The sequence below is a fragment of the Pseudorca crassidens genome, chromosome 15 (genome assembly GCF_039906515.1).
Source record: "Pseudorca crassidens isolate mPseCra1 chromosome 15, mPseCra1.hap1, whole genome shotgun sequence".
Lineage (NCBI taxonomy): Eukaryota > Metazoa > Chordata > Mammalia > Artiodactyla > Delphinidae > Pseudorca > Pseudorca crassidens.
The window spans coordinates 61435863-61462774 of record NC_090310.1 but is presented as its reverse complement, the minus strand read 5'-3'; the positions used below and the strand labels follow the sequence as shown (position 1 = coordinate 61462774).

Genomic DNA, 26912 nt, shown 5'->3' with positions numbered 1-26912 from the left:
ATCCCCTTACTTTCAGTCTGTATGTGTCTCTAGGTCTGAAGTGGGTCTCTTGTAGACAGCAAATTATATGCGTCTTGTTTTTGTATCCATTCAGCCAATCTGTGTCCTTTGGTGGGAGTATTTAGTCCATTTACATTTAAGGTAATTATCGATATGTATGTTCCCATTCCCATTTTCTTAATTGTTTTGGGTTCGTTATTGTAGGTCTTTTCCTTCTTTTGTGTTTCTTCCCTAGAGAAGTTCCTTTAGCAGTTGTTGTAGAGCTGGTTTGGTGGTGCTGAACTTTCTCAGCTTTTGCTTGTCTGTAAAGGTTTTAATTTCTCCATCAAATCTGAATGAGATCCTTGCTGGGTAGAGTAATCTTGGTTGCAGGTTTTTCTCCTTCATCACTTTCAATATGTCCTGCCACTCCCTTCTGGCTTGCAGAGTTTCTGCTGAAAGATCGGCTGTTAACCTTATGGGGATTCCCTTGTGTGTTATTTGTTGTTTTTCCCTTGCTGCTTTTAATATGCTTTATTTGTATTTAATTTTTGACGGTTTGATTAATATGTGTCTTGGCGTATTTCTCCTTGGATTTATCCTGTATGGGACTCTCTGTGCTTCCTGGACTTGATTAACTATTTCCTTTCCCATATTAGGGAAGTTTTCAACTATAATCTCTTCAAATATTTTCTCAGTCCCTTTCTTTTTCTCTTCTTCTTCTGGAACCCCTATAATTCGAATGTTGGTGCGTTTAATATTGTCCCAGAGGTCTCTGAGACTGTCCTCAGTTCTTTTCATTCTTTTTTCTTTATTCTGCTCTGCAGTAGTTATTTCCACTATTTTATCTTCCAGGTCACTTATCCGTTCTTCTGCCTCAGTTATTCTGCTATTGATCCCATCTAGAGTATTTTTCATTTCATTTATTGTGTTGTTCATCATTGTTTGTTTCATCTTTAGTTCTTCTAGGTCCTTGTTAAATGTTTCTTGCATTTTGTCTATTCTATTTCCAAGATTTTGAATCATCTTTACTATCATTATTCTGAATTATTTTTCAGGTAGACTGCCTATTTCCTCTTCATTTGTTAGGTCTGGTGGGTTTTTATCTTGCTCCTTCATCTGCTGTGTGTTTTTCTGTCTTTTCATTTTGCTTATCTTACCGTGTTTGGGGTCTCCTTTTTGCAGGCTGAAGGTTCGTAGTTCCTGTTGTTTTTAGTGTCTGTCCCCAGTGGCTAAGGTTGGTTCAGTGGGTTGTGTAGGCCTCCTGGTGGAGGGTACTAGTGCCTGTGTTCTGGTGGATGAGGCTGGATCTTGTCTTTCTGGTGGGCAGGTCCACGTCTGGTGGTGTGTTTTGGGGTGTCTGTAGACTTATTATGATTTGGGGCAGCCTCTCTGCTAATGGGTGGGGTTGTGTTCCTGTCTTGCTAGTTGTTTGGTGTAGGGTGTCCAGCACTGTAGCTTGCTGGTCCTTGAGTGAAGCTAGGTGCTGGCGTTGAGATGGAGATCTCTGGGAGATTTTCGCCGTTTGATATTATGTGCAGCTGGGAGGCCTCTTGTGGACCAGTGTCCTGAAGTTGGCTCTCCCACCTCAGAGGCACAGCACTAACTCCTGGCTGGAGAACCAAGAGCCTTTCATCCACACGGCTCCTTAATTTGGGATGATTGTTGTCTATTCAGGTATTCCACAGATGCAGGGTACATCAAGTTGATTGTGGAGCTTTAATCCGCTGCTTCTGAGGCTGCTGGGAGAGATTTCCCTTTCTCTTCTTTGTTCTCACAGCTCCCAGGGGCTCAGCTTTGGATTTGGCCCCGCCTGTGAGTGTAGGTCGCCGGAGGGCGTCTGTTCTTTGCTCAGACAGGACGGGGTTAAAGGAGCCGCTGATTCGGAGGCTCTGGCTCACTCAGGCCGGGGGGGGGGGGGGGGGGGGGGGGCGGGGGTAGGGAGGGGCACTGCGTGCGGGGTGGGCCTGCGACGGCAGAGGCCGGCGTGACGTTGCCAGCCTGAGGTGCGCCGTGCGTTCTCCCGGGGAAGTTGTCCCTGGATCCCGGGACCCTGGCAGTGGCGGGCTGCGCAGGCTTCCAGGAGGGGAGTTGTGGAGAGTGACCTGTGCTCGCACACAGGCTTCTTGGTGGCGGCAGCAGCAGCCTTAGAGTCCCATGCCCGTCTCCGGGGTCCGCGCTTTTAGCCACGGCTCGCGCCCGTCTCTGGAGCTCCTTTAAGCAGCGTTCTTAATCCCCTCTCCTCGCGCACCAGGAAATAAAGAGGGAAGAAAAAGTCTCTTGCCTCTTCGGCAGGTCCAGACTTTTCCCCGGACTCCCTCCCGGCTAGCCGCGGTGCACTAACGCCCTGCAGGCTGTGTTCACACCGCCAACCCCAGTCCTCTCCCAGCGCTCCGACTGAGGCCGGAGCCTCAGCTCCCAGCCCCGCCCGCCCCGGTGGGAGTGCCATTCGGTCCTGATCCTCTGTGCAGGAATCTCTCTGCTTTGCCCCCCGCACCCCTGTTGCTGTGCTCTCCTCCGCGGCTCCGAAGCTCCCCCACTACGCCACCCGCAGTCTCCGCCCGCGAAGGGGCTTCCTAGTGTGTGGATACTTTTCCTCCTTCACAGCTCCCTCCCGCTGGTGCAGGACCTGTCCCTATCCTTTTGTCTCTGTTTTTTTTTTTCTTTTGCCCTAACCAGGTACGTGGGGGGGTTTCTTGCCTTTTGGGAGGTCTGAGGTCTTCTGCCAGAGTTCAGTAGGTGTTCTGTAGGAGTTGTTCCACGTGTAGATGTATTTCTGGTGTATGTGTGGGGAGGAAGGTGATCTCCGCGTCTTACTCTTCCGCCATCTTCCCAGAAGTCTCCACATTTTCTTTTTAAAATTTTGTATTTTGTTTACTAAGGTGGTAAACATATATATATATATTTTTATTATTATTATAATCATGTCATATTGTCTGCTTCTTTGTCCGCCTGATAATTTTTTTTTTACATCTTTATTGGAGTATAATTGCTTTACAATGGTGTGTTAGTTTCTGCTGTATAACAAAGTGAATCAGTTGTACATATACATGTTCCTTTAACATATATTTTTTAGTATCTGATATTTTATTCTACTAATATATGCTGTAGTTTGCCTAACCTCCACAGGGAATTTCAAGAATGTCCAGTTTTTCATTTTAAACAGTACACTGTGAACATCTGTATTTAAATTTTTTCTTTTGTTTCCTGGAGTTATATTTTCTGTGCTGGCAGATCTCAGGCTTTTTTGTCTCAGGAACTCTTTTGCATTCCCCCAAATTATTTAGGACCCCAAAAGAGCTCTTGTTTGTTTGAGTTGCATCTATCAATACTTACCATATTATAAATTATAGCTGAAATTTTTAATTAAAAAATTAAATTTTAAATTTAAATATACATTTATTCATTCATTTAAACATAATAATAAACCTGTTGTGTGTTAACCTAAATAACAAATTTTATGAAAATAACTATTTTCCTAATCAAAAACTTAATGAGAAGAGTGACATTGTTTTCATTGTTGCAGATATCTTTAATACTGGCATAGAAGACTGCTAGATTCTCATTTCTGCTTCTGCATTTAGTCTGTAGGTGATAATGTTTTTGTTTAAGCCTTAACATAGGTTGTTGGAAAAGAGAGTAGTAGTAATTGTGGATATTCTTTGCATTACACCAAAACTTTATAAGTGATAGTTTCTTTAAGGTGTTAAGGTAAAACAATAAAATAGCCAGTTATTACCAACAAAACAGGTTTATCCAGGAGCAGCAAAGAATTGCAGTTTGGGGCATGCAGCTGTGGTTCACCACATGCAAGTCTGGTAAAGCAAAGGAGAATTTCTTTTATAGAGAATAAGGGGAAGTTGGGAGGGGCTGTTATAAACCTAAAGTCCATTGGAGAAAACTGGGAGTTTGCAGTATAATGGCTTTTCATTGGCTGAGTTGTGAGATTCTTTCATTGGCTGAGCTGTTGCCGGACAAGGAGAAAATCTTTCTTCCTCTTCCTGGCAGTAGTAAAGTAGTAGTACTTCCTGTGGGAGATGTAAGGTACTCTTTTCCTTCTGGGGTCTGTGTTGATGTCAAGTGATTCGTGCATGAAGGCTCTGCTCTCCCTTCTGGCCTCTTGATTCCATTTTAGTTAGTTTCCCTTTATTAATTTTCACAAAGGGTTAGTTGCAATGTAGAATCTGAATCTATATCAGTGAACTTTTTGTACATTATTACATTAAAATCCATTGCTCTATCATGCCCTTTTAATGGATCTTTTACCAGTGCATGCTATTGGGAGATCATGAATCGGTTATTTGGAAACTGTTGGTCCACTGAGATGTGCAGATTCGCTAAACGTTGACACATTTATTACACAATATTTTAAAAATCAGATTCATCAATATTACTGATCTGATCAGCATCAGTATGGGAGAGCCGTCAAGCTAGTGGTGAATACAAATTTCCAAATTGCTAATTTTCACTTGAAAGCTTGAATTTTATCATTGGCAACATATACTGTCAGTTATTTTCCTTGCAGTAACAGGTTCACATGGTTTTCAAGAAAGTATCAACTGTGTAGCCCAGTCTGAATAACCATGTTTTGTTTGTCTGTCATTGTTTTGTATAAAAATGGTTTTCCATGGAAAAAACGGCTACTTCAGCTAGCAACTTAAACAACTGCACGAGTACTTCTCTTTGAGACAACCGTTGTATTTCTACATGCACAGAAGTACTTTATGCATATTTCCCATTTCATCACACAGACTATTAAAAAGAGGTGTACTCAAAGATTGAGAGTTTAGAATACTTGGTAATTTTCAACGATTCTTTAAGGACATTCTGAAGGAAAACTGGATGGGGGTGGGAGTGGGAGTGGCTGGTGAGGGAGGTTACAGTGACTGCTAGTTGAATGCTTCTGCTTTGATTCATGCTAAGTCATCAACTGTTTTACCCACCATTGCTTTTGCACCATCAGTGCAAATATCAACACGGTGAAAAAGCAGATAGCTTCTAAGATGAAATAGTTTTGACCTCATGGACCCCCCCTGAAATGAGAGTCTCAGGAGCCCCCCAGGGGTCCATGGACCACATTTTGAATCTTTTTTTTTTCCCTCTTGTAGTTTGTCTTTTCACTCTGTTAATGGTGTTTTTTAAATTAAAACATTCTTAATATTTTATGTAGTTTGGCTTATCAATACTTTCCCTTTATATGTGATGCTTTTTTGATCTGTTTGAGAAATTTTTGCCCTACCCCAAGGTCATGTAGAATTTCTCATATTTTCTAGAAGCTTTGTTGTTTCACCTTTTATATTAAGATAATCCGTTTGAAATTAATTTTTATGTGTTGTGAGATAGATTCATATTTTAGCTTTGATCTAGCACCAAATTTTGAAAAGAATTATCCTCTACCTATGCCACCTTAATAATTTTCATTTTTCATTACTTGTGAAACAATAATAGTTGCCCTCATTCTTTTCCTTAGAATGGACGAAATCTTTATCCCTTTGATCTTTTTCCCATGGATGGCAAAGCTAGTTCAGTAATATTTAATATGGCTACTTTTTATTGAATGCCAACTATTGCAGACAACATACTAGTCATTTCATCCTCATGCTTTTATTTAATCCTCTCAACCCCATAAGATCAGTAAGGGCTATCCCCCTTTTACAGTTTACATGAAACTGAGGTTCATGTGTAAGTAACTTGACCACAACCATTAAGGAGCAGAAGTTGTGTTATAATAATAGAATATTGGATACTGCTTATTAAACTCTTTATTGTATACCAGGTGCTAAGCTTTTATAAACATTCTCATTTAATCCTTATAACAACCCTGAGAAATAGATACTATTGTCTGTATTTTACAGGGGAGAAAACTAAGGCTTAGAGAATTCATGATTTGCCCTAGGTCAGACAGCTGTTAAATGGTGAAGCCAGAATTTGAACTTGGGTCAAACTCTGAAACCTTTGCTTTTATCCTTTACACAATTTCTTAGCCCCAAGTGGGTCTAAGTGTCAATTATGTGTCAGATACTGTGCTAGGCACTGGGAATACATGATGAGGTATGGACCTAACTTTCAAGGAGTTCACAGTCGATTAGGGCTGATTGCCCCTTTTATTCCAGACCGTTAACTCTTTTTAAAATCGTGAAAGAAGTATGTCTGAGGTCTTCTGCTCAGAAGAGGTTGATTATTATGAAGGACTGAGTTGAGATAGGATATAGAAGGAAGGGCTTCACTGAGATAATGCATGATGAACTAAATTTTAAAGGACTAATAAAAAGTCTGTAGTATTGGGAGTAATTGGCATTTGTGGCCAAAGGAACAGTGGGGACAAATGGGGCTATGAAATCATCTTATCGTGTGTGTGTGTGTGTGTGTGTGTGTGTGTGTGTGTGTGTGTGTGTGTTTGTAGGCAGGGGAGGGATCAGGGGGTTATATATTACTTGTGCTGGCATGTGAAGGGAGAATAGGTAAACATGGGGGCCACATCACAAGGGGCCTTATGTGCTAAGGAGCTGGGTTTGATCCTGGGGTAATGGAAGCCATCAAAATGTTTTGGTTAGCAAGTGATCCATTTGGGACCCCTTTAACCATTGACTTTTTTTTTTTTTTAAGGGATCCCACTTAGATTCTGGCAACTAACATAGGTAATATTTATTGAGCCTTTACTGTGTGCTGAGCTATTACGTTAAGTATAAAGTATAATCTCTTTTAACCTTCATTAACAAGAGAATGAGAGATAGGTGCTAGTGTTATCCCCATTTTATAGAAAAGAAAACTGAGATACAGAGAGGTTAATCAACTTGCCCAGAGAAACACAGCTCAAACATTGGTGTGGGATTCAAAGGGATATTTTCTCCTTTTGGCACCTATATCAGCAGTTGCTTCAAAAGAAACTGTCTTGGCTTGGATTATTCCAAGAACAAAGAGAAAGCTAGTATGGTTGGAGCATGGTGCAGAAGAGTGATGGGAGATGACACTGTAGGGGTAAGCAAAGGGCAGTTTGTGTAGAGCCTGGGTCATTGTCAGGAGCAGGGAAGCCACTAGGTGTATTTAGCAAGAGAGGGACTTGATATTATTTACCTTTTTTTTTTTTAAAATTCTTCTGGCTCCTTTGTAGAGAATGGATTAGAGAGGGACAAGAGTAGAAACAGAAAGACCAGATAAGGGGCTGACACAGGCATCCAGGCAAGAAATAATGATGGTAGGTGGTAGGTGGTAGGTGGTGGCAGATATGTAGATGATCTGGGATATATTTGGAAGTATACTATACAGGACTTGCTTATGGGTTGGCCTGATGATGGGAAGAAAAAGCAAGGATGATGCAAGGAGTTTTTTTTTTTTTTTTTAGCCCAAGTCATTTCTAATTTGGGGCTACCATAGGTAATGCTTCAGGGAACATACTTTTCGTGCAACTTAGAACACATCTGAATATTTCCTTAGCATGCATTCCTGACAGTAGAATTAATATATTAAGGACTAAGCCTCTTTTTAAAGATTTTGATACGTATTGCCCAGTTGCCTCCCTAAACAGTAGTATTAATTCGCATTCCCCCTATATTTTGGTGTCATTTCCACATCCTTTTCACTGCTGGAGTTAGTCTTTTTCTTTCAAATTATTTAGAAAGGCATCATCCACATAACATTTGTAAGCTAACTGAACCCAAATTCAGTTTCTTGTTACCCCATTCCTCACTGGCTATTGGCTGGAGGCCTCTCTCTCACCTCCTTAAACCTCTTGCATTTCTTCTCACGTGGCTGCCTCCATATTTAAAGCCAACAGCAGTGTGTCAGGTTCTTCTCATGCTTCAAATTTTCCCTTCCACCTTTACTTCTGCCATCAGCTAGAGAAAGTTCTCTGCTTTTAAAGGTCCATATGATTAGATTAGCTCACCCAGATAACCCCCCCCCCTTTTTTTTTTTTTTTCCCGGTACGCGGGCCTGTCACTGTTGTGGCCTCTCCCGTTGTGGAGCACAGGCTCTGGACGCGCAGGCTCAGCGGCCATGGCTCACGGGCCTAGCCGCTCCGCGGCATGTGGGATCTTCCCAGACCAGGGCTCGAACCCATGTCCCCTGCATTGGCAGGCGGACTCTCAACCACTGCGCCACCAGGGAAGCCCAATCCCCCCTTTTTGAGGTCAACTGTGCCATAAAACATAAATGCAGGAGTGATTTCTCATCACACTCACAGATTCTGGGGATTAAAGGGTGTGGAATCTTGAGAGGGGGACATTTCTACCAAAGGCAAAATACATTTCCCCTCCCCCAGCGTTCTGAGGAGGCTTTTGCCGTTACTGTATCAGCTCAGCCTAAAATCTTATCTAAATCTCATCAGCTTAAAGGACCTAAATCTAACCTTGTAAATCATCTAAATCAGGTACAGTTGAAGCTCCTGAGTACAACTGCTTTCTGTCTCTTGACCAGAGAAATAGGTTGTCTGTTCCCATCATACAGTGGTCGGATGGGCAAAGAATAACATTTATCGATTTCTAACCTGGAAAAAAATATGAGCATGAAAGTTATTCATTACAGCATTATTTATAGTTAACACACACCAGAAGCAATACCCCAATACCTACAGTAGAAAATTAAGTAAATTTAAAAAATTTGCTTCACTTGAGTGACTATTATTTGGCCATTAAAAATGTTAATAGCAAAGAAAAACAACATGAGAAATATAGGACACAAGTGGAGGAAAACAGTGAGATCTAAAATTATATTTATTATAATTGTCTAAAAATATGCTTCTAAAAAGACTAGGAAAGAATAGCAAAAATAGTCATGGTGTTAGAGTCAGATGATGGGTGACATTTTTCTTATAATTTTTTAGTATATGCATATATTTTCTTTCTCTTTTGAAAATCTTTGTTCAGTTAGCCTAAATGTAGTATTTTCCAACCATTCTCAGTCCCCAGTTCACCTTTGAACTCATAGGATATCCTATCCTGTGAGTTCATCGAGGGGTGGGGAAAAGGAAAGGTGTAGTGCCCTGCTTGCTCAGAGCACATAACTGGTGCTCTCCTTGTTTATGTGCACACACTGTTGTCTATAGCTATCAGCATTTCCATTTTCCCAGTCCTAAGTTTCCACACTTGGCAGGACAAAGCAAATAAACCCAGACCACAAAAATTCCCCAGCTTGTACCCTCGCTGGGATGCAGCCTAGCCATTGGTGGTCTCCAGACCAGCAATGCCAGATCATGTGGGAGCTTTCAGAAAATGAAGGATCTCAGGTCCCATCCCTGATCTTCTGAATTAAAACCTACATTTTAGCAAGATTCTCCCACTGATTCATGTGCACATTACAACTTGAACAGAACTGGCCTAGGTGGTTCAAACAATGCCATGAAAACTGACTCAGGGATCAGGGTCTAGAAATCTTCAGGTAATTGCTGCTGGATGCACTGTGAAAGCACAGCCGGCACTCCTAAAGAATTCTGATGTGCATATGGAGAGCTTTGCGTTCATGCCTGGTGATCACCAGTGGGTGCAGACCAGCAGCTGTGTTGAAAGCAGCCATATTGATGTTCTGTACCAGCTAAGAGCCTAGGTTTGGAAGACTCTGGTTCTGGAATAAGCACACTCCTTCCTGACTTTCCCATTGACTGCAGCTATATAGAATGCACAGAGCAATTATTTGAGGATGCTGAAAAGTAGTAGCAGATAGATTGGGAAAGAAGACCAGAGGTTGAAATACCACCATACTGGCCTCCAGTATGAACTCAAGGAAGCCCAAAACAAGGAATTAGATATTGGCATGGAAAGAGAGCACTCCAGGACAGCCCTCCATTCTGGCTAAAGGAGTGGGAATGGGGTCTAGTGCTCAAGAGAGAATGAGGAAAATCTCCCGTGTTTCTTCTTCCTTTTCTCCATTGTTTTATACCCCAGCATGTGACAGTCCACAAACTTAAAACTGAGGGAGAAGACCCTTCCTTTCCAATAAGACTTGTGTCAAGAGTATGGAGTGAACCACTGTTGCTTTTTTTTCTTTCTTTGTTCTCCCTCCATTTGATACAGGCATGTGGACACAGGCACTGTCAGGGGAAGTACATGGCAGAGCAAGGTAAGCAATGTCCCAGCTTTCTGGCCAGAGGACCAAAAGAGGAGCCCCAGGGAACTGGAAGGTATCAAGGAGATAGATCACAGAAACGGAAGAGTTCAGAAAGCAACTCCATAAACTTATGGACTCCAGGCCTTACCTGCAAACTGTACATAAGTGGATCTGATTGTAAATAGCACACCAAAGACTTTGAGAACAGAACTACAGGATAGCCCACTGCCAGGTCTCAGACTGACCACTGGTTAGCACATACGTGGTACACAACTGGATAGCACTGCAAAGGCTTTCCAAACAGAACTGACATTGAAACCTGAACTTGGATCCCAAACCCAGCTGGGTCGATTGCCTGCTAAGACAAAAATACCAGGATTCTCCCCAAACCTCATGACAAAATGTTCAAAATTATTGGGCATACAAAGAATCAAGAAAATTTCAGCTCACAAAAAGACAATCAACAGATGCCAATATGCCAATGTGATGCAAATGTTGGAATAATTATGTGACAGATATAAAGCAGCTATTATAAAAATGCTTAGAGAAGTGAGGGCAGTCTAGAAACAAATGGAATGATAGAAAATCTCAGCAAAGAAACAAGGTACAAAAAAGAACCCAATGGAAATTTTAGAACTGAAAAGTAATAATGCAGTAATCAAAATAATTTCACTGGATGAATCAGTAGCAGAATAGAGATAACAGAGGAGAGATTAAATGCTTGAAATAAATCAGTAGAAATCATCTGAACAATAGAGAGAAAAAATATTTTAAAATAAAGTTTCAGGAACCTGTGGGACAATTATAAAAGAGCTGACATTGCGGTCATGAAAGTCTTAGGAGGAGAGGAGAAAGAGTGAAGTACAGAAAAATTATTTGAAGAAGATAATGGCTGAAAACTTCTCAGATTTGGCAAAAGACATAAACCTATAGATTTAAAAAGCTCAGCAAATCCTAAGTAGGATAAACCCAAAGAAGTCCATGCTCAAACATAATCAAATTGCTAAAAATGAAAGTCATGAAAGCAACTAGAGAAAAAAACACATTGGTTATAGAGGAATAAGAATTTGAATGATTATGGATTTCTCATCAGAATACATGGAAACCAGAAATAAGTAGACCACCATTCTTAAAGTATGGAGAAAAAAGGATTGTCAGATCCAGAATTCTATGTCCAGCAAATACATCATCTTTATTTCTGAAGGATTTTAAGATATTCTTAGTAAAAGGATACGAAGAGAATTCATAGTCAACAGATCTTCTCAGAAGGAATTGCTAACGAAAGTTCTCAGACAGAAGGGAAGGGATACCAGATAGACACTTGGAACATCAGGAATAAAGGAAGAGCAATAAGAATGGTAAATATCTAGATAAACATAATAGACTGTTCTCTTGAATTCTCTAAAACATGTTTTATAATTGAAAGCAAAAATTAGAACAAATTCATTGTAGTTATAATATATATGTCATATAATATGACAATATTGTATGTTATATAAGACAAGGAAGGTGAATGAAAGGACTTACTTATGCTGATAAGGTTTTTACCTTCTACTTGAAAGGGTAATATACTATTTCTCAGTAGACTGTGAAAAGTTACATCTGTTTATTGTAATCCCTCAAGCAACCACTGAAAAAACTACAAAGAGATCTAGTCAAAAACTCTGAAGTTGAATTAAAAAGAGAGAAAATAGAGGAAAGAAAAAGAACAATTGGAAAAGCAATAGTAAAATGGCAGATCTAAATCTAAACATATCACATTAAATGTAAATGGTCTCAACACACCAATTAAAAGGTCATGGCTTTTGAAGTTGGGTAAACCTAGTGTGAATTCATTCTTGGCCACTTACTACCCATCTGGCCTTGTGTAAGAACACTTGCTTTTCTGAGCCTCAGTTTCCTCACTTGTAAAATAGGAAAAAAATTGTACTTCCTTAGAGGGCTATTGCAAATATAAAATAAGGTAATATTTATAAGGAGCTCAGCATATCCGTCTGTTTAAAAAGTAGGGGAAATGCATATTTGCTCATATATGCAGAGTATCTTTGGAAGAACATACATGAAACTGATATCATTAGTTGTCTGTGGGTAGCCTGGAGGACAGGGCTAAGAGGGAGATTTTTTTTACTTGTAGGGGTCCACAATCTCTTATCTTACAACTCTGAAATCAGAAGAGCTCTGAAAACCCGGTGTTGTTGATTTTTTTGTTTTGTTTTGTTTTTTTCATAATATTGATGCCACACCTTGTTTGGTAGCAGAACCTGAACTGAAGTGGCATTAAGCTCCTTATATGTTCATTTTGTGTCAATTCTCATTCATTTTGCAGAAATATTAAGGTATTGGTTATAGGGTACTACACAATAATATGTTAGGTATATTCATCTGACCTTTCTGAAACATGAAAAATAGTGAATTCCAAAACACATCCAGCCTAAGATTATGGATCTGTGTATCCTTTGAATTTTGAATTCAATCTGTGTATTGTTTTGAATTTTGAAACTGGTGAAGGCATTACCTATTCAGAAAATTAAATTTTAAAAACTAAATTTAGCATGGTGCCTGACACAAAGCAAGCTGTCAGTAAGTATCGGCAGCTGCTATTATTCCATTCTTCCAGGCCTTTCCTGTCAACAAATCTGTTCATGTCCAGTACTATGTTTCACCATGACAGCAGACTCTGAGTGTTACTACTTAGATTTTCCATCGTAGAAGACTGAGGTGCAAACCAGCCAGACCCCTGCCAACCAGCCAGACAGTCCCCCACCCAGAGTCCTGAGGTTTTTCCTGTTCACCAGACCACCTCAGCCATAAGAATGGCGTCAACAGGATTTGTGTGCCCAAGAGAGGCGTGTTGTTTTTATCTAAGAGGAGAGGAGAGCACATAAGGAGGAATTGTGTGTGGTCAGGATCACCCCCAAATCCCAAAGGGCCTTCAAAGGGCCCCAGTCCCAAAGGGCCCGTTTTAAAGCTAGGCCTTACTGTCCAGTGGGCCCAGCTAGGCAGTTGCGCCTACAGCATTTAGTGTACAGCACTCTCTTTCAGCTGATTACTAGATGAAGTTTTAGGGGCTTGATTCTAGAGACCATTTACAAAAATTAGCTTCTTTTTTTTTTTTAATCCCGAGAGCCTCATTCAGCATATCCAGTACTGAGACTGTTTTATAATCGGATCTGGGCGTGTATATAATGAGCTCACAGAAGCGTGCATGTGTTGCAGTTAGACTGTGTTGAGTGTGAGCCTAAAGGATATGCCGTGACAATTGCAAGAAAGCAGATTGTTGGGGTGGGCCTGGCAGCTGCCTTTCTAGCCTCCATTGTTCTTTATCTCTTCTTTCCTCCCCACGCTCTGTGGCCTAGGAGAGAAAAACAGAGATGGCTCCATGTTTCAGGAGCCATCAGGGCTCTGTTTTCCAAGTCATTTTTATAGCCACTAGAAGCTCCTCCTGCTTGCTGCTCTGTAGGGGGCAGTTTGTGGAGACAAGTGTAAAATGCTTGCTGCCCTCTGCACCACTTGGTCTGTCCAGTGAGGCAGTTGTTGGGAGGCCACCAGAAAGTTTGAACTGCCAGCTCCGTGAACCATGGCTTGGAAACAATAACCTAGGTCGGGAAAAATTGCTTCCCTTGGAAGCCATGTCCATCTAAATCATGGTGTCCTTTCCAGCTCATAAGGTAGAACTACCTGGAGAAGCACCTACTTTTGGATTATTTTCCTAGTTGCTTAATTAATGGCTTCTTACCTGTAAGCTTTGATTCGCTGCTATTTACCAGGCTTTTCTGAGGTCTCCCATGCCCCAGAACTGTCGGGTTTGTATTGCTCACTGGGGCTCTAAGCAGATTCCAAAGCACACTTTTTCAAATACCAAATCTTCTTTGTTTTATTATATCCATAGCCATATCCTATATAGAAAAAATAGGAAAGTATAAAGAAGAAACTTCTCCCAGGTTTAACTGTCACTGTTTATATTTTCAGTTATGCTTCTTTCTAGTTTTATTTATATATACACACACACACACACATTTTTCATAGTTGATTTCCTAGGCTATTGATAATCCCCTTTTCTCCCACAGTTAACAGTGGAGCATAAACATTTTCCACATCATTTTAAAACATTCTAAGAACATTGTTTCCATGGCTGCATTACCATGATCTGCCTAACTGGTCCCCATTTACAGCCAATCCTGTTCCTTTGGTTAAAGTCTTTATGATGATATTTTCATTTGAATTATGTATTATTTTTTTAAGATGGATACCTAGGCATAAAAGTATCAGATCACAGAATGTAAAGATACAGAAGGCTTTTGAGAGACAGATATATTTTGCGTGTATATATATATTAGTATAGACTTGGTCTCCACAAAGCACACACTGATTTATTCTCCTGGCTCCTGCAGTCTCAGTGTGGGCAAAAATTGGTTCTTGATTGGGGGGTGAAAAAAATCTTAGAAATTACAATGGTTTGTGGCTATCCAGTGCAGTATCTGTGATATTAGCATTTCATGCAGGGGCCATAATGAGAAAAAGGTTGAGAAGCACAGTTCTAGTTGTATATGAGCACCCATCTCACTCCACCCTTCGAAGCTGTTAAATCTGAGCTTTTGGTTTGGGGTTTTAGAATAGTATTTTTCTGATCTAAATGTTCTTGGTTCTTTGTACAAACTTTAGGAGCCTGGGAAAGGTATGAATAAAATAAAATTTATCTGGTTGCCACTGTTCATATTTTTATCTTTCTACATTATTGGGATCCTCCATGTTTCTAGTTTTATGTTCAGCTCTTTTCGCGTAATTGCCATTGTAATAATTTCAGTGTTAGTCTGTGCCGAGGATCACTTTGAAATATCCCTTGTGTTCTGGTCTCACGCAGGGGCTTCCCCTGTCCCCCATGCCTGGGAGTACATTTGTGTCCCCAAAGGCATCAGGTTTGGACCTCTGGGAGCCCAGGCTGCTCTGGGACTTTCAGTAATTGTCCCTTGTTTGTTTCAGGTGTGATCCCCTGGGCCCATTTGCTGTCGGGGGAGAGGACCTAGACCCCTTTGGGTGAGTACTGCTGGGGAGGTGACAGCAACACGACTTGCTCTTATGGCCTTTCAGCCCAAGCTCATCTTCTAATTTTAGAGCTTTTCATCAGTCTTCCTTTGGGGTGAAGGAAGCAGTTGTTGCTGAGTGGCTGAGAAAGCATTGCCGCTGCTCTGCTCTGCCGTACCTGGAGCAGTGCAGGAGGGCTCTGAGTGTTGGGGAGTGGCTGAGCAAGCCCGGTGGGCAGCTCCTCTGTTGTTTTCTGGCCCTGCTTGTTTTGGTGGAAGACAGCAGCTGTCCCTTGGATGGAAGGATACCATGGGGATCTATCAGGTGCAGACTGAAGAGCACACAGTGGGCTACAGACCTGAGGGCAGTTCAGGGCTATTCAGAGGTCACCTCACTTGGTAAGGGGAGTCTCTGATCCCCATTAGACTCTGGTGTGGTTCTTGTCAAGTCCCCAACAAAGTTATTTCAGCCTCAGCTAGGCACTGTCTTCTCTGAATGCTTTTAGATTTTAACCTCTGCTGCAAAGTGTCCCCAGCTTGAGTGTCTCACCTTTAGACCATGGGGAAATCATATAAGTCTGCAGTTAAGCTTGAACAGTGACTTCAAAGTTTGGGGAACATCAGCTTATTCATCCTAGTTTGAGCCATGAGGTCGGATCCATGGAATTCAATGAGGGACAGATGCTGTCAAGAGCCAGACTTGGACAGCCAAATTATGGATTGCCCTGAGACCTTTAAGGAAACAGCAAAAAAGCTAGCATCATGAATTATCTCAATTCATTAGTCCTTAGACCTAAAGTAGTAGCCTGCAGAGCCTTGTGATGGTTCTGCATTGACCTTGACAAGTTCTGGCACACGTTCTTTATCGAATTGTTCCCCCTTGGGTGCAGGAGATGGCAGGGACCTCAATTTTGTGGGTTCAGGGAGCCTGTAGAGCTGAAAGTACAAGCCATGATGGCCAGAGAAGGTGTGCTCTGTGTGTTGTTGCTCTTGCCCACTTCCTGCTGGCACTCAGGCAGCCATCCGTGTGTGTCTGCTTGAACCATCCAGCGTTGATGTCCCAGTCATTTTTAGTCCATTCTCACCACCTTCACTCCTTCTCCAACAGCTGCTTGCCACATTTGCTTACCCATCGTTCCTTCTTGCCTCAGGTGTCGGAGAGGTGGCATGATCGTGGATCCCCTGAGATCCGGCTTCCCAAGAGCACTTATTGACCCATCATCGGGCCTCCCAAACCGGCTTCCTCCAGGCGCTGTGCCCCCAGGAGCACGCTTTGACCCCTTTGGACCCATTGGGACCAGCCCACCTGGGTAGGTATTCACTCAGGTATGCTGAGAAGTAGGACGTGATGGCAGCTTAGCTCAGCATTGCAGGGATGAAGGCGTCTGACGCCAGGCGCAGAGTCATCACTACCTCTGTCCCCTGCTGCCAAGAGAGTGGAGCCTCCTCTAGGCACCTGCCTGATGCCTCCCTGGAGCCTTCCAGGAGCTTCCCATTCCTCAGTGCCTCCCTTCCCCAGCTCCCGTCACGGAGGACTCAGAGGAGGGGTTGCTACTCACACTTAATGGACTTTTTGTATGTGTCAGGAACTCACTGGATCCTTATGTCAACACTTGTGGGTAGATATTACTGTCCACATTTCACAGATGCAGAAATCAAGGCCTTGAAAGGTGGAGTAACTTATCCAAGGTGGGAGAATAAGAATTCAGACCCAACTCTAGAGTGCATGCTCTTGAACTGCACAAACCACCACATCATTCTGAGGCAGGCTCTCTCCATTCAGGACCCTGTGTGCCCGTGCGCCGCTGGCTCTCCATCGCCCCAACTCACCAGCCCCTCTTTCCATTCCAGACCTAACCCAGACCATCTCCGCCCGCCGGGCTACGATGACATGTACCTGTGAAGGCCTCAAGAATGTAACATACCATCCTTCCCTCTACTCTCCTGGAGCTGCCACTGCTAGCCCCATCAGCAACCGTTTTCTTGTGGGCTGGGGGCAAGGGACTCTGCCCATGTGTTTGCAGGCCAGCTGGGATTGCCTCCCCACCCCCTGCCAGGGCCAAGGTACCTGCTGTAGCTGTCCACCTGGCTGCATATAGGTCCCAAAGAGAAATCAGTGTCTCTCACCACCAGCTCCTCCCCACTTCCCAGGGAAGACTCCGGCAACATATACCCTCGACCCGATGCAGTCCCAGTTGCAGCACTGTAAGAACAGAACACATTTTGGATGTTATTATTAAGAACCAAATGTCAATACAAAAATCATGTTGCCAGTATCCCACTCTTCTTTGCTGCTCAGTTCCTTCCATTTATGAGACTTGAGAGTTTGAATGTTTGAGGGGCTAAATGACTCTTTTTTCCTACCCAGGGCCTGTTCTTGCTTCTCAGGCACCTTCCTTTCATAAATTGCTCTTGCTCCTGACACCACTAAGAATGGGTCCCAGTCTGGCTTCATGGATGAAAATGAGTGACTGGAGACCCCATAGGCCACAAGGATGCCTTTCTCAAGGACAGGCAGATTGTGGAAAGATTGCATCATTCTGAAAAGGGCAAAATCTTCCAGTTCTGCTTGTCTGAGCCAGTCCTCTGGGTCCCTCTGTGCCTGGGCAATGGCAGCCTATGAACAGAGGAATAAACAGAACAGACCTGAAGGCTAATCTCTTTTTGCCACTAACTTACTGTGTGACCCTAAGCAGGTCCCTTCCTCCCAGGGCCATCGTGTCTACCTACGAAATCTGAGGTGTGCCTTTCTTGCTCTAAAACATTCTGGTGTCTGCTTCTATGTCTGATGACCCCTGGGAACTGGGGCAAAAGGGAAAGAATAAAGGTTCAAGGCTTTGTATGGTACTTACCTACAGAGTCCGCAACTGTGTGCCTCTCACCCCTCTTGCGGCTCAGACACAAGCATAGCAGCGTGGTGCTGAACTTCAGGACAAGCAGGGAGCCTGGTCTCTGAAAGCCAGTGGCAGGGGGTGGGTTGGGAGGAGTGTGTGATAGGGGTGAATGAAGGAGCTAGTGATGCAAGAAACAACCCAGGAAGTCTTTTCAGCCTGAGGCCTGACAGATGTGGTCAGGGATGAACCCCTGTGCTGGAGTGGAAGGAGCACTCTAGAGCATCAGACTCTGAGGCAAGAGATCAAGGCACTAGTCACTTTCACTCCCTAACTAGCATTTCAGCCACGGGTGGGTCCTTAAACTTTTCAGCTCCTTGGATTCCTTCCCCTAAATTAGGATGTATTATTTATCTGTGGGCAGAGGGCCACCAGAGCCTTCCTGAGGCATCTGCTAATATGCTGTAGCCTGAATTGCCTGTCTGTTGTGTCTGAGAGTGGGTTAGGAGTAAACTAAACAGGCATATGTGCCCAGGGGCAATCCAAGATGGAGGCTGGGACTAGGGGAGGCTCGCATGAGCTGGCTTCCTGGGCATTTCTGGCAGACCCCATTTCAAGCACTGATTTAGTAAAAGACCACCTTGAAGCTTTTAGAACAGCTCTGCTCTGGAGAAAGACCCAGAGGTCAGGCAGAGCTACAAATGCAGTCATTAATAGTCGTCTTCCTCAAGAGCCAGCTAATGGGTGGAACGTTTTTGTTTTGAAACTGGATCATACCTTCAACCAGAAGGACTTGGGGCAATTTGCTCATAAAAGCATCTTTTATTATAAAATGAAGCATTTAAAGGAACATCAGACAAGTGGGAGAGGTAGATAACTTTTAGGACCCTGATTCAAGGAAAGGACAAGATTGAAACAATAAATTTGCCACTTAGATTTTCTAATAGCAAAAGTGGAAAGGATAGCCATAAATATAATTCTGTTTTCTGAAAGTAGAAACTTTAGTGATCCACCTGCAGAATCAGCAGGTTTTTTGAGTGGGTCTCCTTGCATCAGGGACAGTGAGGAACACAGACTATGTCTTAGTTATGTGGGGTAAGGTGAATGGCGCCTTCAGGAACTTCCAAGTCAGGCTGTCGGTATGTGTTGTATGTCTGGGCCACTTCCCTCCTTCCAGCCAAGCAGCCAAAGGGAATGGTTCAGGTATATGTTTTGTGGAACCCAAAAGGTTGGAGCCTTAGCAATAAATATCAGCACTTAATAACCTGTTCCTCTTTTTTAAAAATACAGCTTTATTGAGATATAATTCACATACCCATAAAGTTCACGTTTTTTAAAGTGTGCAATTCAGTGTTTTTAGTATATTCACAGTGTTGTGCATCCATCACCATATCTGATTCCTGAACATTTTCATCACCCCAAAGAGAAAACCCACCCATTAACAGTTACCCCCCATTCCCTCCTCCCAGCCCCCGGTAACCACTAGTCTACATTCTGTCTCTAAACATGTGCCTATTTTGGACAGTTCTTACACGTGGAAATCACACAATATGTGGTCGTTCATGTCTGGCTTCTTTCACTTAATGTTTTCAGGGTTCATCCATGTTGCAGCATGTATCAGTAATTCATTCCTTTTAATGGCTAAATAATATTCCACATTTTCTTTATCCATTTATCAGCTGATGGACAGTTAAGGTGGTTCCCGCTTTTTGGCTATTATGAATAAGGCTTCTATGAACATTTATGTACAAGTTTTTGTGTGGTCATATGTTTTTGGTTCTCTTGGGTATATCACCTAGGAGTGGAGTTGCCGGATCATATGATAACTAATTGTTTTGAGGAACTGCCAGACTGTTTCCCAAAGTGACTGTACCATTTTACATTCCCACCAGCAGAGTGTGAGGGTTCTGGTTTCTCCACAGAAACTACTTCAGCTTTTTTAAACAAAGAATTTTGACCTAGATCACGCAAAACAGAGACCAGAGACAGTCACCCCTGGGGAGCAGACTATGGCTTTGGTAATAGCCTTGGGATGACCACGGCTGGTGAGCCACAGAGGAGTTTGGGTTTGACTTTTGGGGAACTTTCAGGGCTGGATGTGATATAGAAAAGGTCCTGTCTGTAGGGAAGTTGCCATGACCTTTCTGGGTCTAGCGTGATTCATGGCATCACTTTTGCTTGGTTTGAAATTTCTTTGTTGATCCAGTGGCTTACAAGTAAAATAAAGGTCTGGTTCTAAATCTTTGTCTTTCAGTGAAGTGCCATAGACCACGTGTACCATCTCTGGCAGCCCCTACCCTCCCACCTTCTCTTCCTTGCCTTGTCTCTTTCCTGATTGTTAGAGCTGGCTGTGTTTTTCATTGCGTTGCATCTATCTACTTAGTCATGAGCTTCTGCCAGCCTCCATGGTGAAATCATTGGTCTCAAGACCCTGACTAAGAATGCGTTATGTTCAAAACAGATTTTATATTCCTGTGCTGGATGGTCAGTACCTGTTGACATGTAGTTAGAAAGTGGGTAGCAAGCCCCGTAACAACCTCATTCTTTGGAATCCAGCTTCCTTCATGGCCTCCCTCTACTCTCATTAATGACATTCTGTTACTGATCCATGCCTCTTCACAGAAGAAAAATTAGAATCTGTGGAGCAGTGAATATCTGTCACCTTCTAATCTTGTCTACTTTGGGCAGTTCCAATGAGACAGGTCCCACCACCAAGGAGAGGAAAGACCCCTCACATGCATATCCTCAGCTTTGTCTTTTATAAAACTTAACATGCTTATGGACCACTATTGATGTTTTGCACCAAAAGAGAGATGCAAAGGCAGGCATCCAAGCCCCCAGCTCTTGTTTGTCCTTGGGATACCACAAGGCACACACTAAGTCACTCCAGCTGTGCTGGACCCTGAACCTGACCCAGAGGGTGTGTCACAAGTAGAAGTGGCAGGCGGTGAGTGTGGTGGCCAGAGAGGAGTGGCAAGACCCAGGTGACTAAAGATAGAGCCTAGAGTGCAGAGAGCAGCAATGACACGAGGTTGGAACACCTCACTCGTGGCAGGGCCTGTCTCTGCTTAGGCTGATAGTGCAGTCTAATAGAGGAGATTGGATAGGCCGTGTTCCCTGTTAGCCACATAAGGTGAGTGTTGTGAGTATGACGGGTTCTGAGAGAGGAGACAGTGGGGGGGCTGCAGGAGACAAACTACTTTAGCTTTTTTAAACAAGAAGATTCGGATGCAGACATCAGCAAGATCACATCATCATTGCCTTGATCTGGGGATCAGGAAACTCCAGAGCCTCACAGCAACTGCCTAGATCTGTGCCCAAAAGTAAATCCCCTCATACTGCCACCTTGACTGCCCTCACTCTCAGCTCAGTTCCAAGTGCAAGGCTCAACTGCATGCATCTGATAGTTGGAACTGAAATCACCTCTCAAACCATAGCTGCAAGGGAGCCTGGGAAAATGTTCTTGTTTCCTTTTCCTCCCTGTCCCTTCAGGAAGGCACATTTGGAACAGAGGTCTGATGAGCCAGTCTCTCATTTCTGTCTACAACATGGGCCTTGATAGAGATGAGCACCACAGCCGTGCTTCTCCAGCTTGCCCAGGCCTACCAGTCTCCTAAGATGCTTGCTTGAAGGACACAGTACATCCTGGACCCCAACCCAGACCTGGATCCAAATCACTAGGCAAGGGCCTTTAAGTCCATTTTTTACAAGTTCTTCAGGTGATTCATGTGACGAGACCAGTTTGAGAATTCCTGAGAAGGGAAGGCTACATCCTTGCTACTCAAACCAGCAGCACCAACAGTATCACCTACAAACTTGCTAGAAATGTGGAATCTCAGGCCCCACCCAGGCTTATTAAATGAGAATCTGCATTTTAACAAGTTGCCCAGATGATTCGTGTGCACTTTAAAGTTTGAAACTCTCTAGTGTACAAACCTTATATCTTTTTCCTTTACCTGGATATCAGGTGAAAAGAATGAAGTCAGTCTTCTCGATTCATGGCATACTATGACTGACGCTTGCAAGAACCTCCTCATTTTAAGTCTTTTCCGTTTTACCCCCTGTAACCTCTCTATTCTTTTCTCCCATATCACTCAAATGTGTTTCATATATGTTTTAAAATATGCATGTACCCTTGTAAAATAGCATACATTATATCTTCAAATCATAACAACTGTAATGAAATACTATGCCCATTTTCTAGGCCAGAAAAAGAGGGTTTGGAAAGGTCTAGTAATTTGCTCAAAGCCAAGCAGGGCTCTCAGAATCAAGCAGGAGTGGGTGCGACTTCCAGCCCTCCCTTTGCTGATACGTGGCTTTATCTGCAAAATGAGCGTCACGTCTACCTTCAGGATTGTTGCAGGGTCCAGCCAAATAATGTGTCTTATAAATTAGATAGCAGGAACTCAGTGGCTACCAGCTATCATTACTGAAGCCACATGGGTAGATAAGACTGTCTTAGGCTGCTATCCAACAAAGAAAACAAGCTTGTATCTGGTGCCCCCAGTGTGCTAGGCTTTTCCTTGTCTCATGTAGTACAACTGGCTACTCCCAAAGTAAACACTGTTAGCAGCATTAGTTGAAGTGGTGCTGGGTTTGCTCTTTTAGGGGTGGCAGAACCATGATGGGGACCTGAGTCAGCTGGTTCTAAAACCAGTGCTCTTTTTAGTAAAACTGCTGTACCTAGACCTCACATCTTGTCCAGACGAGGAGTATGGGCAAAACCCACTCCTGAAGCTGGAAAACAAGTCAGGTCTTATATGAAAAAGGAACGATGCTGCATAATTCCCAAGATGGTCTAAGAGTCCTAAGTCAGTCCTGTTTGCAAAGTGTATCTCATGTTTCTGAGCACTTCCACCTACAGCCACAGCACCCAAGCACCCAGGTTAGGGGCATCTGAAAACACCCAGCCCAACCCCTATCCCACAGAGGAAGAAACAGGCCCACAAAGCCTCTCTGGAAGGGTGACCTCCTGAGAGGCTTCACTGGGCCCCAGAAATGGCCTCGGACTCTGTGCTCTGACCGCAAGTGATGCTCGCCCCAGCCTTCTGAGTTTGGTAGGATGGGAGCTACTCTCCCCATTGAACATATTAAAAAGCAGGTCCAGAGCAGTTGAGTGACCTTCCCTATGCCACAAAGACCACAGAAATCCTAGCCCAAGGCTTTCCTACTAAACACTACCCAAAACAGTCATGTTGGTCTCTGAGGGACAAAAATGTGAGAATCCCCTTCCCTCTCTCTCCCTTTTCTCCCCTCAGCGAGGCTGTAAGAGGAAGGGGCCATACAGGTTCAGCACCCTGGTCAGCACCCAACTATGCACAGCTGCAAGAGGTGGCCTTTGGACCAGGATAAGCTTGTGTCTGCTGCTCCCCAATCCAGGATGGCCCTCCCCTGGGGACAGGCAGGCATCCCTAAGAGAAGGAGACCTGAACCTAGGTATTCTGCCTCCAAGACAGAGCCCCGCCTTCCCTCTCTCCTTCAAATTAGAGCCACAGGAGCACAGTTTCATCCTGTAGGCTTCTTGATTCCTAGGATATAAATTCACATGAGAAGCCTAGGAAGAAGAGAGGCGGCCTGAGCCATGGGGCCCCTGGGCAAGTTCCACCCCCCTTTTTGGTTTTCCCCAGTAGTAAAATGGGGATAAAGGTGGGCTTGACTGCCTCCAAGATCCTGCTCCTGCTTCCATGATTTAAGTAGGCCATGGGCCTGCTCGAGTTCAGTGCTCCCCCAACTGTCCTCTCCTCCCCCCTACAGAGCTTCCCAATTCATGTCTAAACCACGAGCCTCAAAGTGGCAGCCCACAGCCCAGATCCACAAACATGCTCTGACTGGCCTGCATGCTATGAAATTTGAGTCTTGACTCTGCTATTTACCAGCTGTGTGACCTTGGGAAAGTCACGTAGCCTGACTGTGCCTCAGCTTCCTCATCTGTAAAATGGAAGTAATGAGAGCACCCACTCTCCGAGATGGTTGTGAGGTTTAACTGAGCTAGTAGATGTAAAGACTTAGAAGATTGCCTGGCACAGAAAGAGCACTATATTTGGTCTTATGTGTATAATGCATAACGGGTTCATTGAAATGTAGAAACATGAAGTGTTTTCTTTTATCCAACTAACCTCTATCAAATCCCCCTTTCTCATCTCAGCATCTAGGGCCCAACCAATAACTAACTGGTCACTTTGATTTTCAAATTCAGTCCAGTCCAGTTTAAAACTTTCCAACTTATATCCAGTTCCAAGAGGTCTCCTCTGACCCCTTTTGAACCCTTGCTCCTCCACTGTGGTGGGATGGGGAGGAAGAAGGGAGAAAAATGAAGTGTCTCTTCACTAGCCGTGATGATGGGCCGGGGGAGGTGCTCTTACTCTAACTCATGCTGGGGTTTTGTTTGCTTTTGATGCTGGAGTCTTCAGTAGACAACATGCCAAATTGGGGGGGGGGGGGTGTTGAGAGCTTTATCCTGGACTCTCAGAGAGTAGTGAGGGTCTGTGTCAGTCCATAAGAGGTTCTTAGCCCCTCTGCTTCTTGAAGTAGTATGCTGGGCTGCATAGCCACCTGTGCCACCCCACAGCTCCAGCCTCCCCTCACCTGCCTACATCAACACTCGGAGCCCTGGAACACCGGGGTCCTCCACCTACCTTCAAGGGCCTCAGAACACTGGGAGGGGATGCAGGACTGCCCTTATTCCTCCCTGATTCCCAGCACCGTCATCCCTTCAAGCCAGTGTGGGCTGTTTGCACGGGCCTCCCACGTCAGAAATTCTCCAGGTCAGAAATAGACCTCATCTCCATGTTCACACTAATTCACGAGCTCCAGAAGATACCTGTCAAGGCCTCTCAAGAATACTTTCCTAGTCATTTCCTGCCTAATCCAGGATGTGTGGCCATTGGGAGTGCATACCCGTCGGCAGGATGGTTATAATCCTTTCTGAACTAATAAGGTTAAGAGAAAAAAATAAAAACATTCCCAAGAGGTTTGTCGTCTCTGCCAAGGCTCTGCAACATCAGACTAAGGTCAGTCAGGCAGATGAGTCAGACTGAGTCAACAGGTACTCTCTGCTTTGGAAGTGGATACTTCAGATGATGGAGGCAGCCCTTTCAGCTGACGCTGAAAGGCTGGCACTCATTTTGACATTGAACAGTTCTCTCTAAGTGTTTGGTAATAAGAGGGTGATAGATGCTATGGAATGATGATATATTATAAGCCATATTATAGATATATTATGTGCACATACATGTATATACATATAATACTTGGCTGAAACATATACAGCAGTGCTGTCCAATAGGCATACAATGACAACCACATATATAATTAAATTTTTTCTAGTAGCCACATTATAACAGTAAAAAAATATATATGAAATTAATTTTGTCACCTGTAAACTGGGTTTGCCTCTTGGTGGGTATCCAGCCAAAAGACACAATCAAGCCAAAGATGGGGAAAAGAAAATAAAGCTGATGGCAAACTTAGCTTCCGATCAAAAAAAAAAAAGAAGAAACAAACCAAACAAACAAAAAAGAATACTTCCCTAACCTTTTTCATCTGTTTGGTGCTATACCTCAAAACCTAGCACAGAATGGTGCTTAAGTCTTTGTTGAAAGAATGAAGGATCTTGGATGGGAAACACTCAAGTGACACTTGTAGCTCAGTGAGCCTCCAGCTGGGAGGCAGTCTAGTCCACTTCTTGAGGATGCCCCCATCTCTATGAGTGACTCAGTAAGCCCTGGGCCAGGGAGGGGGTGGATGTCTGGCCCCAGCAGGTGGCATCTCATTGGACACTCCCTTGTCCTCAGTTCTGGCCTGTCGCAACTCTCAGGCAGTGGGACAATCCCTTTCAGCATCCTTTTACCCACACAAAGGTCCAGATGTCCAGCTGCTCTTGAAAAATCAGGAGCTCTGGCAACCCTGAGCCTGTCCACCAGGGCAACAGCCAGCCAGCTGAAGCAGCACCCCTTTAATCCTGCCACTGCTGTTCACCGCCACCTGCTTCACTCAGGAATGTCACCTGCCAAGCTGTACAGGCATTTGCATTTGGGCCCCTTCTTTCACCTTTGGCGGGGGAGGGTGGAGACTCCCAGGAGGAGAACCAGATGGCTGGCAGGTGAGTCAGCAATAGTAGCAACTCACCTGTGGGTGCCTAACCCCCAGGAGTGGCTTTAGTGAAAGGAGATGCAGACACAGAGAAATAAAAAAGAGGTTAGGGAGAGACTGGTTGAAGGGAAGAATTAGGAGAGGGAGAGAGATGGCCTTTTCTGAATGCCCTTTACCCTAAGTCATTGTTGGCTCCGATGCCCTGCCACCCGGGAAAAGGTTGGCATGGCAGCCGCCTTGTTCCGCTGTCCTCCCTGCTCCCCTGGGGCCAGCTTTCCTGCCAGAAGATCCTTCCACTCACTAACCTTCCCCCAGGCCCAGGAGAACAGCAGCCTCCACCTCGACCTTGGCAGCTCAGAGGCTGAGAAGGGACAGGCTGCAGAGATGGAGGCCTGGAGTTCAAGGTTATGTCCTCTGGCTGCAGTTGGACAGTCCCATGGACTGGCCTCCCCAATGCCAGCATCACCCCTACAATGCACCTGCCCTCAGAAGAGTCTTCCTGGGGCTTCCCTGGTGGTGCAGTAGTTAAGAATCCGCCTGCCAATGCAGGGGACACAGATTCGAGCCCTGGTCCAGGAAGATCCCACATGCCGTGGAGTAACTAAGCCCATGCGCTGCAACTACTGAGCCTGCACTCTAGAGCCCGCGAGCCACAACTACTGAGCCCATGTGCCACAACTACTGAAGCCCAGGCGCCTAGAGCCCGTGCTCCGCAACAAGAGAAGCCACTGCAGTGAGAAGCCCTCTCACCGCAACAAAGAGTAGCCCCTGCTCACCGCAACTAGAGGAAGCCCGCACGCAGCAACGAAGACCCAACGCAGCCAAAAATAAATAAAATAAATAAATTTAAAAAAAAAGAAGAGTCTTCCTGCCACACACATCTGTAAGCAATCATATGGCTGACAGTGAGTTCTCCCCATGTACCAGGCCCCTAGGTATGCGCTATACC

General features: G+C 44.1%; 1 protein-coding gene across 2 annotated transcripts in view; it reads left to right on the top strand.

Moving 5' to 3' along the window:
• Nucleotides 1-17892, top strand: part of PSMF1 (proteasome inhibitor subunit 1) — a 52885-nt gene extending 34993 nt beyond the window's left edge. Inside the window, exons 5-7 of one of the 2 annotated variants that reach the window (XR_010935193.1) lie at nucleotides 9987-11378; nucleotides 15001-15054; nucleotides 16193-16278. Coding sequence is in view for 1 of the 2 variants with exons in the window: in XM_067707720.1 (XP_067563821.1) it covers nucleotides 15001-15054; nucleotides 16193-16351; nucleotides 16893-16944 (265 nt within the window). In the remaining variant the exon portion in view is untranslated. Of the gene's footprint in view, nucleotides 1-9986; nucleotides 11379-15000; nucleotides 15055-16192; nucleotides 16352-16892 lie in introns of those variants that run through there. The other variant, XM_067707720.1, reaches the window with a different exon arrangement.
• The last annotated feature ends 9020 nt before the right edge of the window (nucleotides 17893-26912 follow it).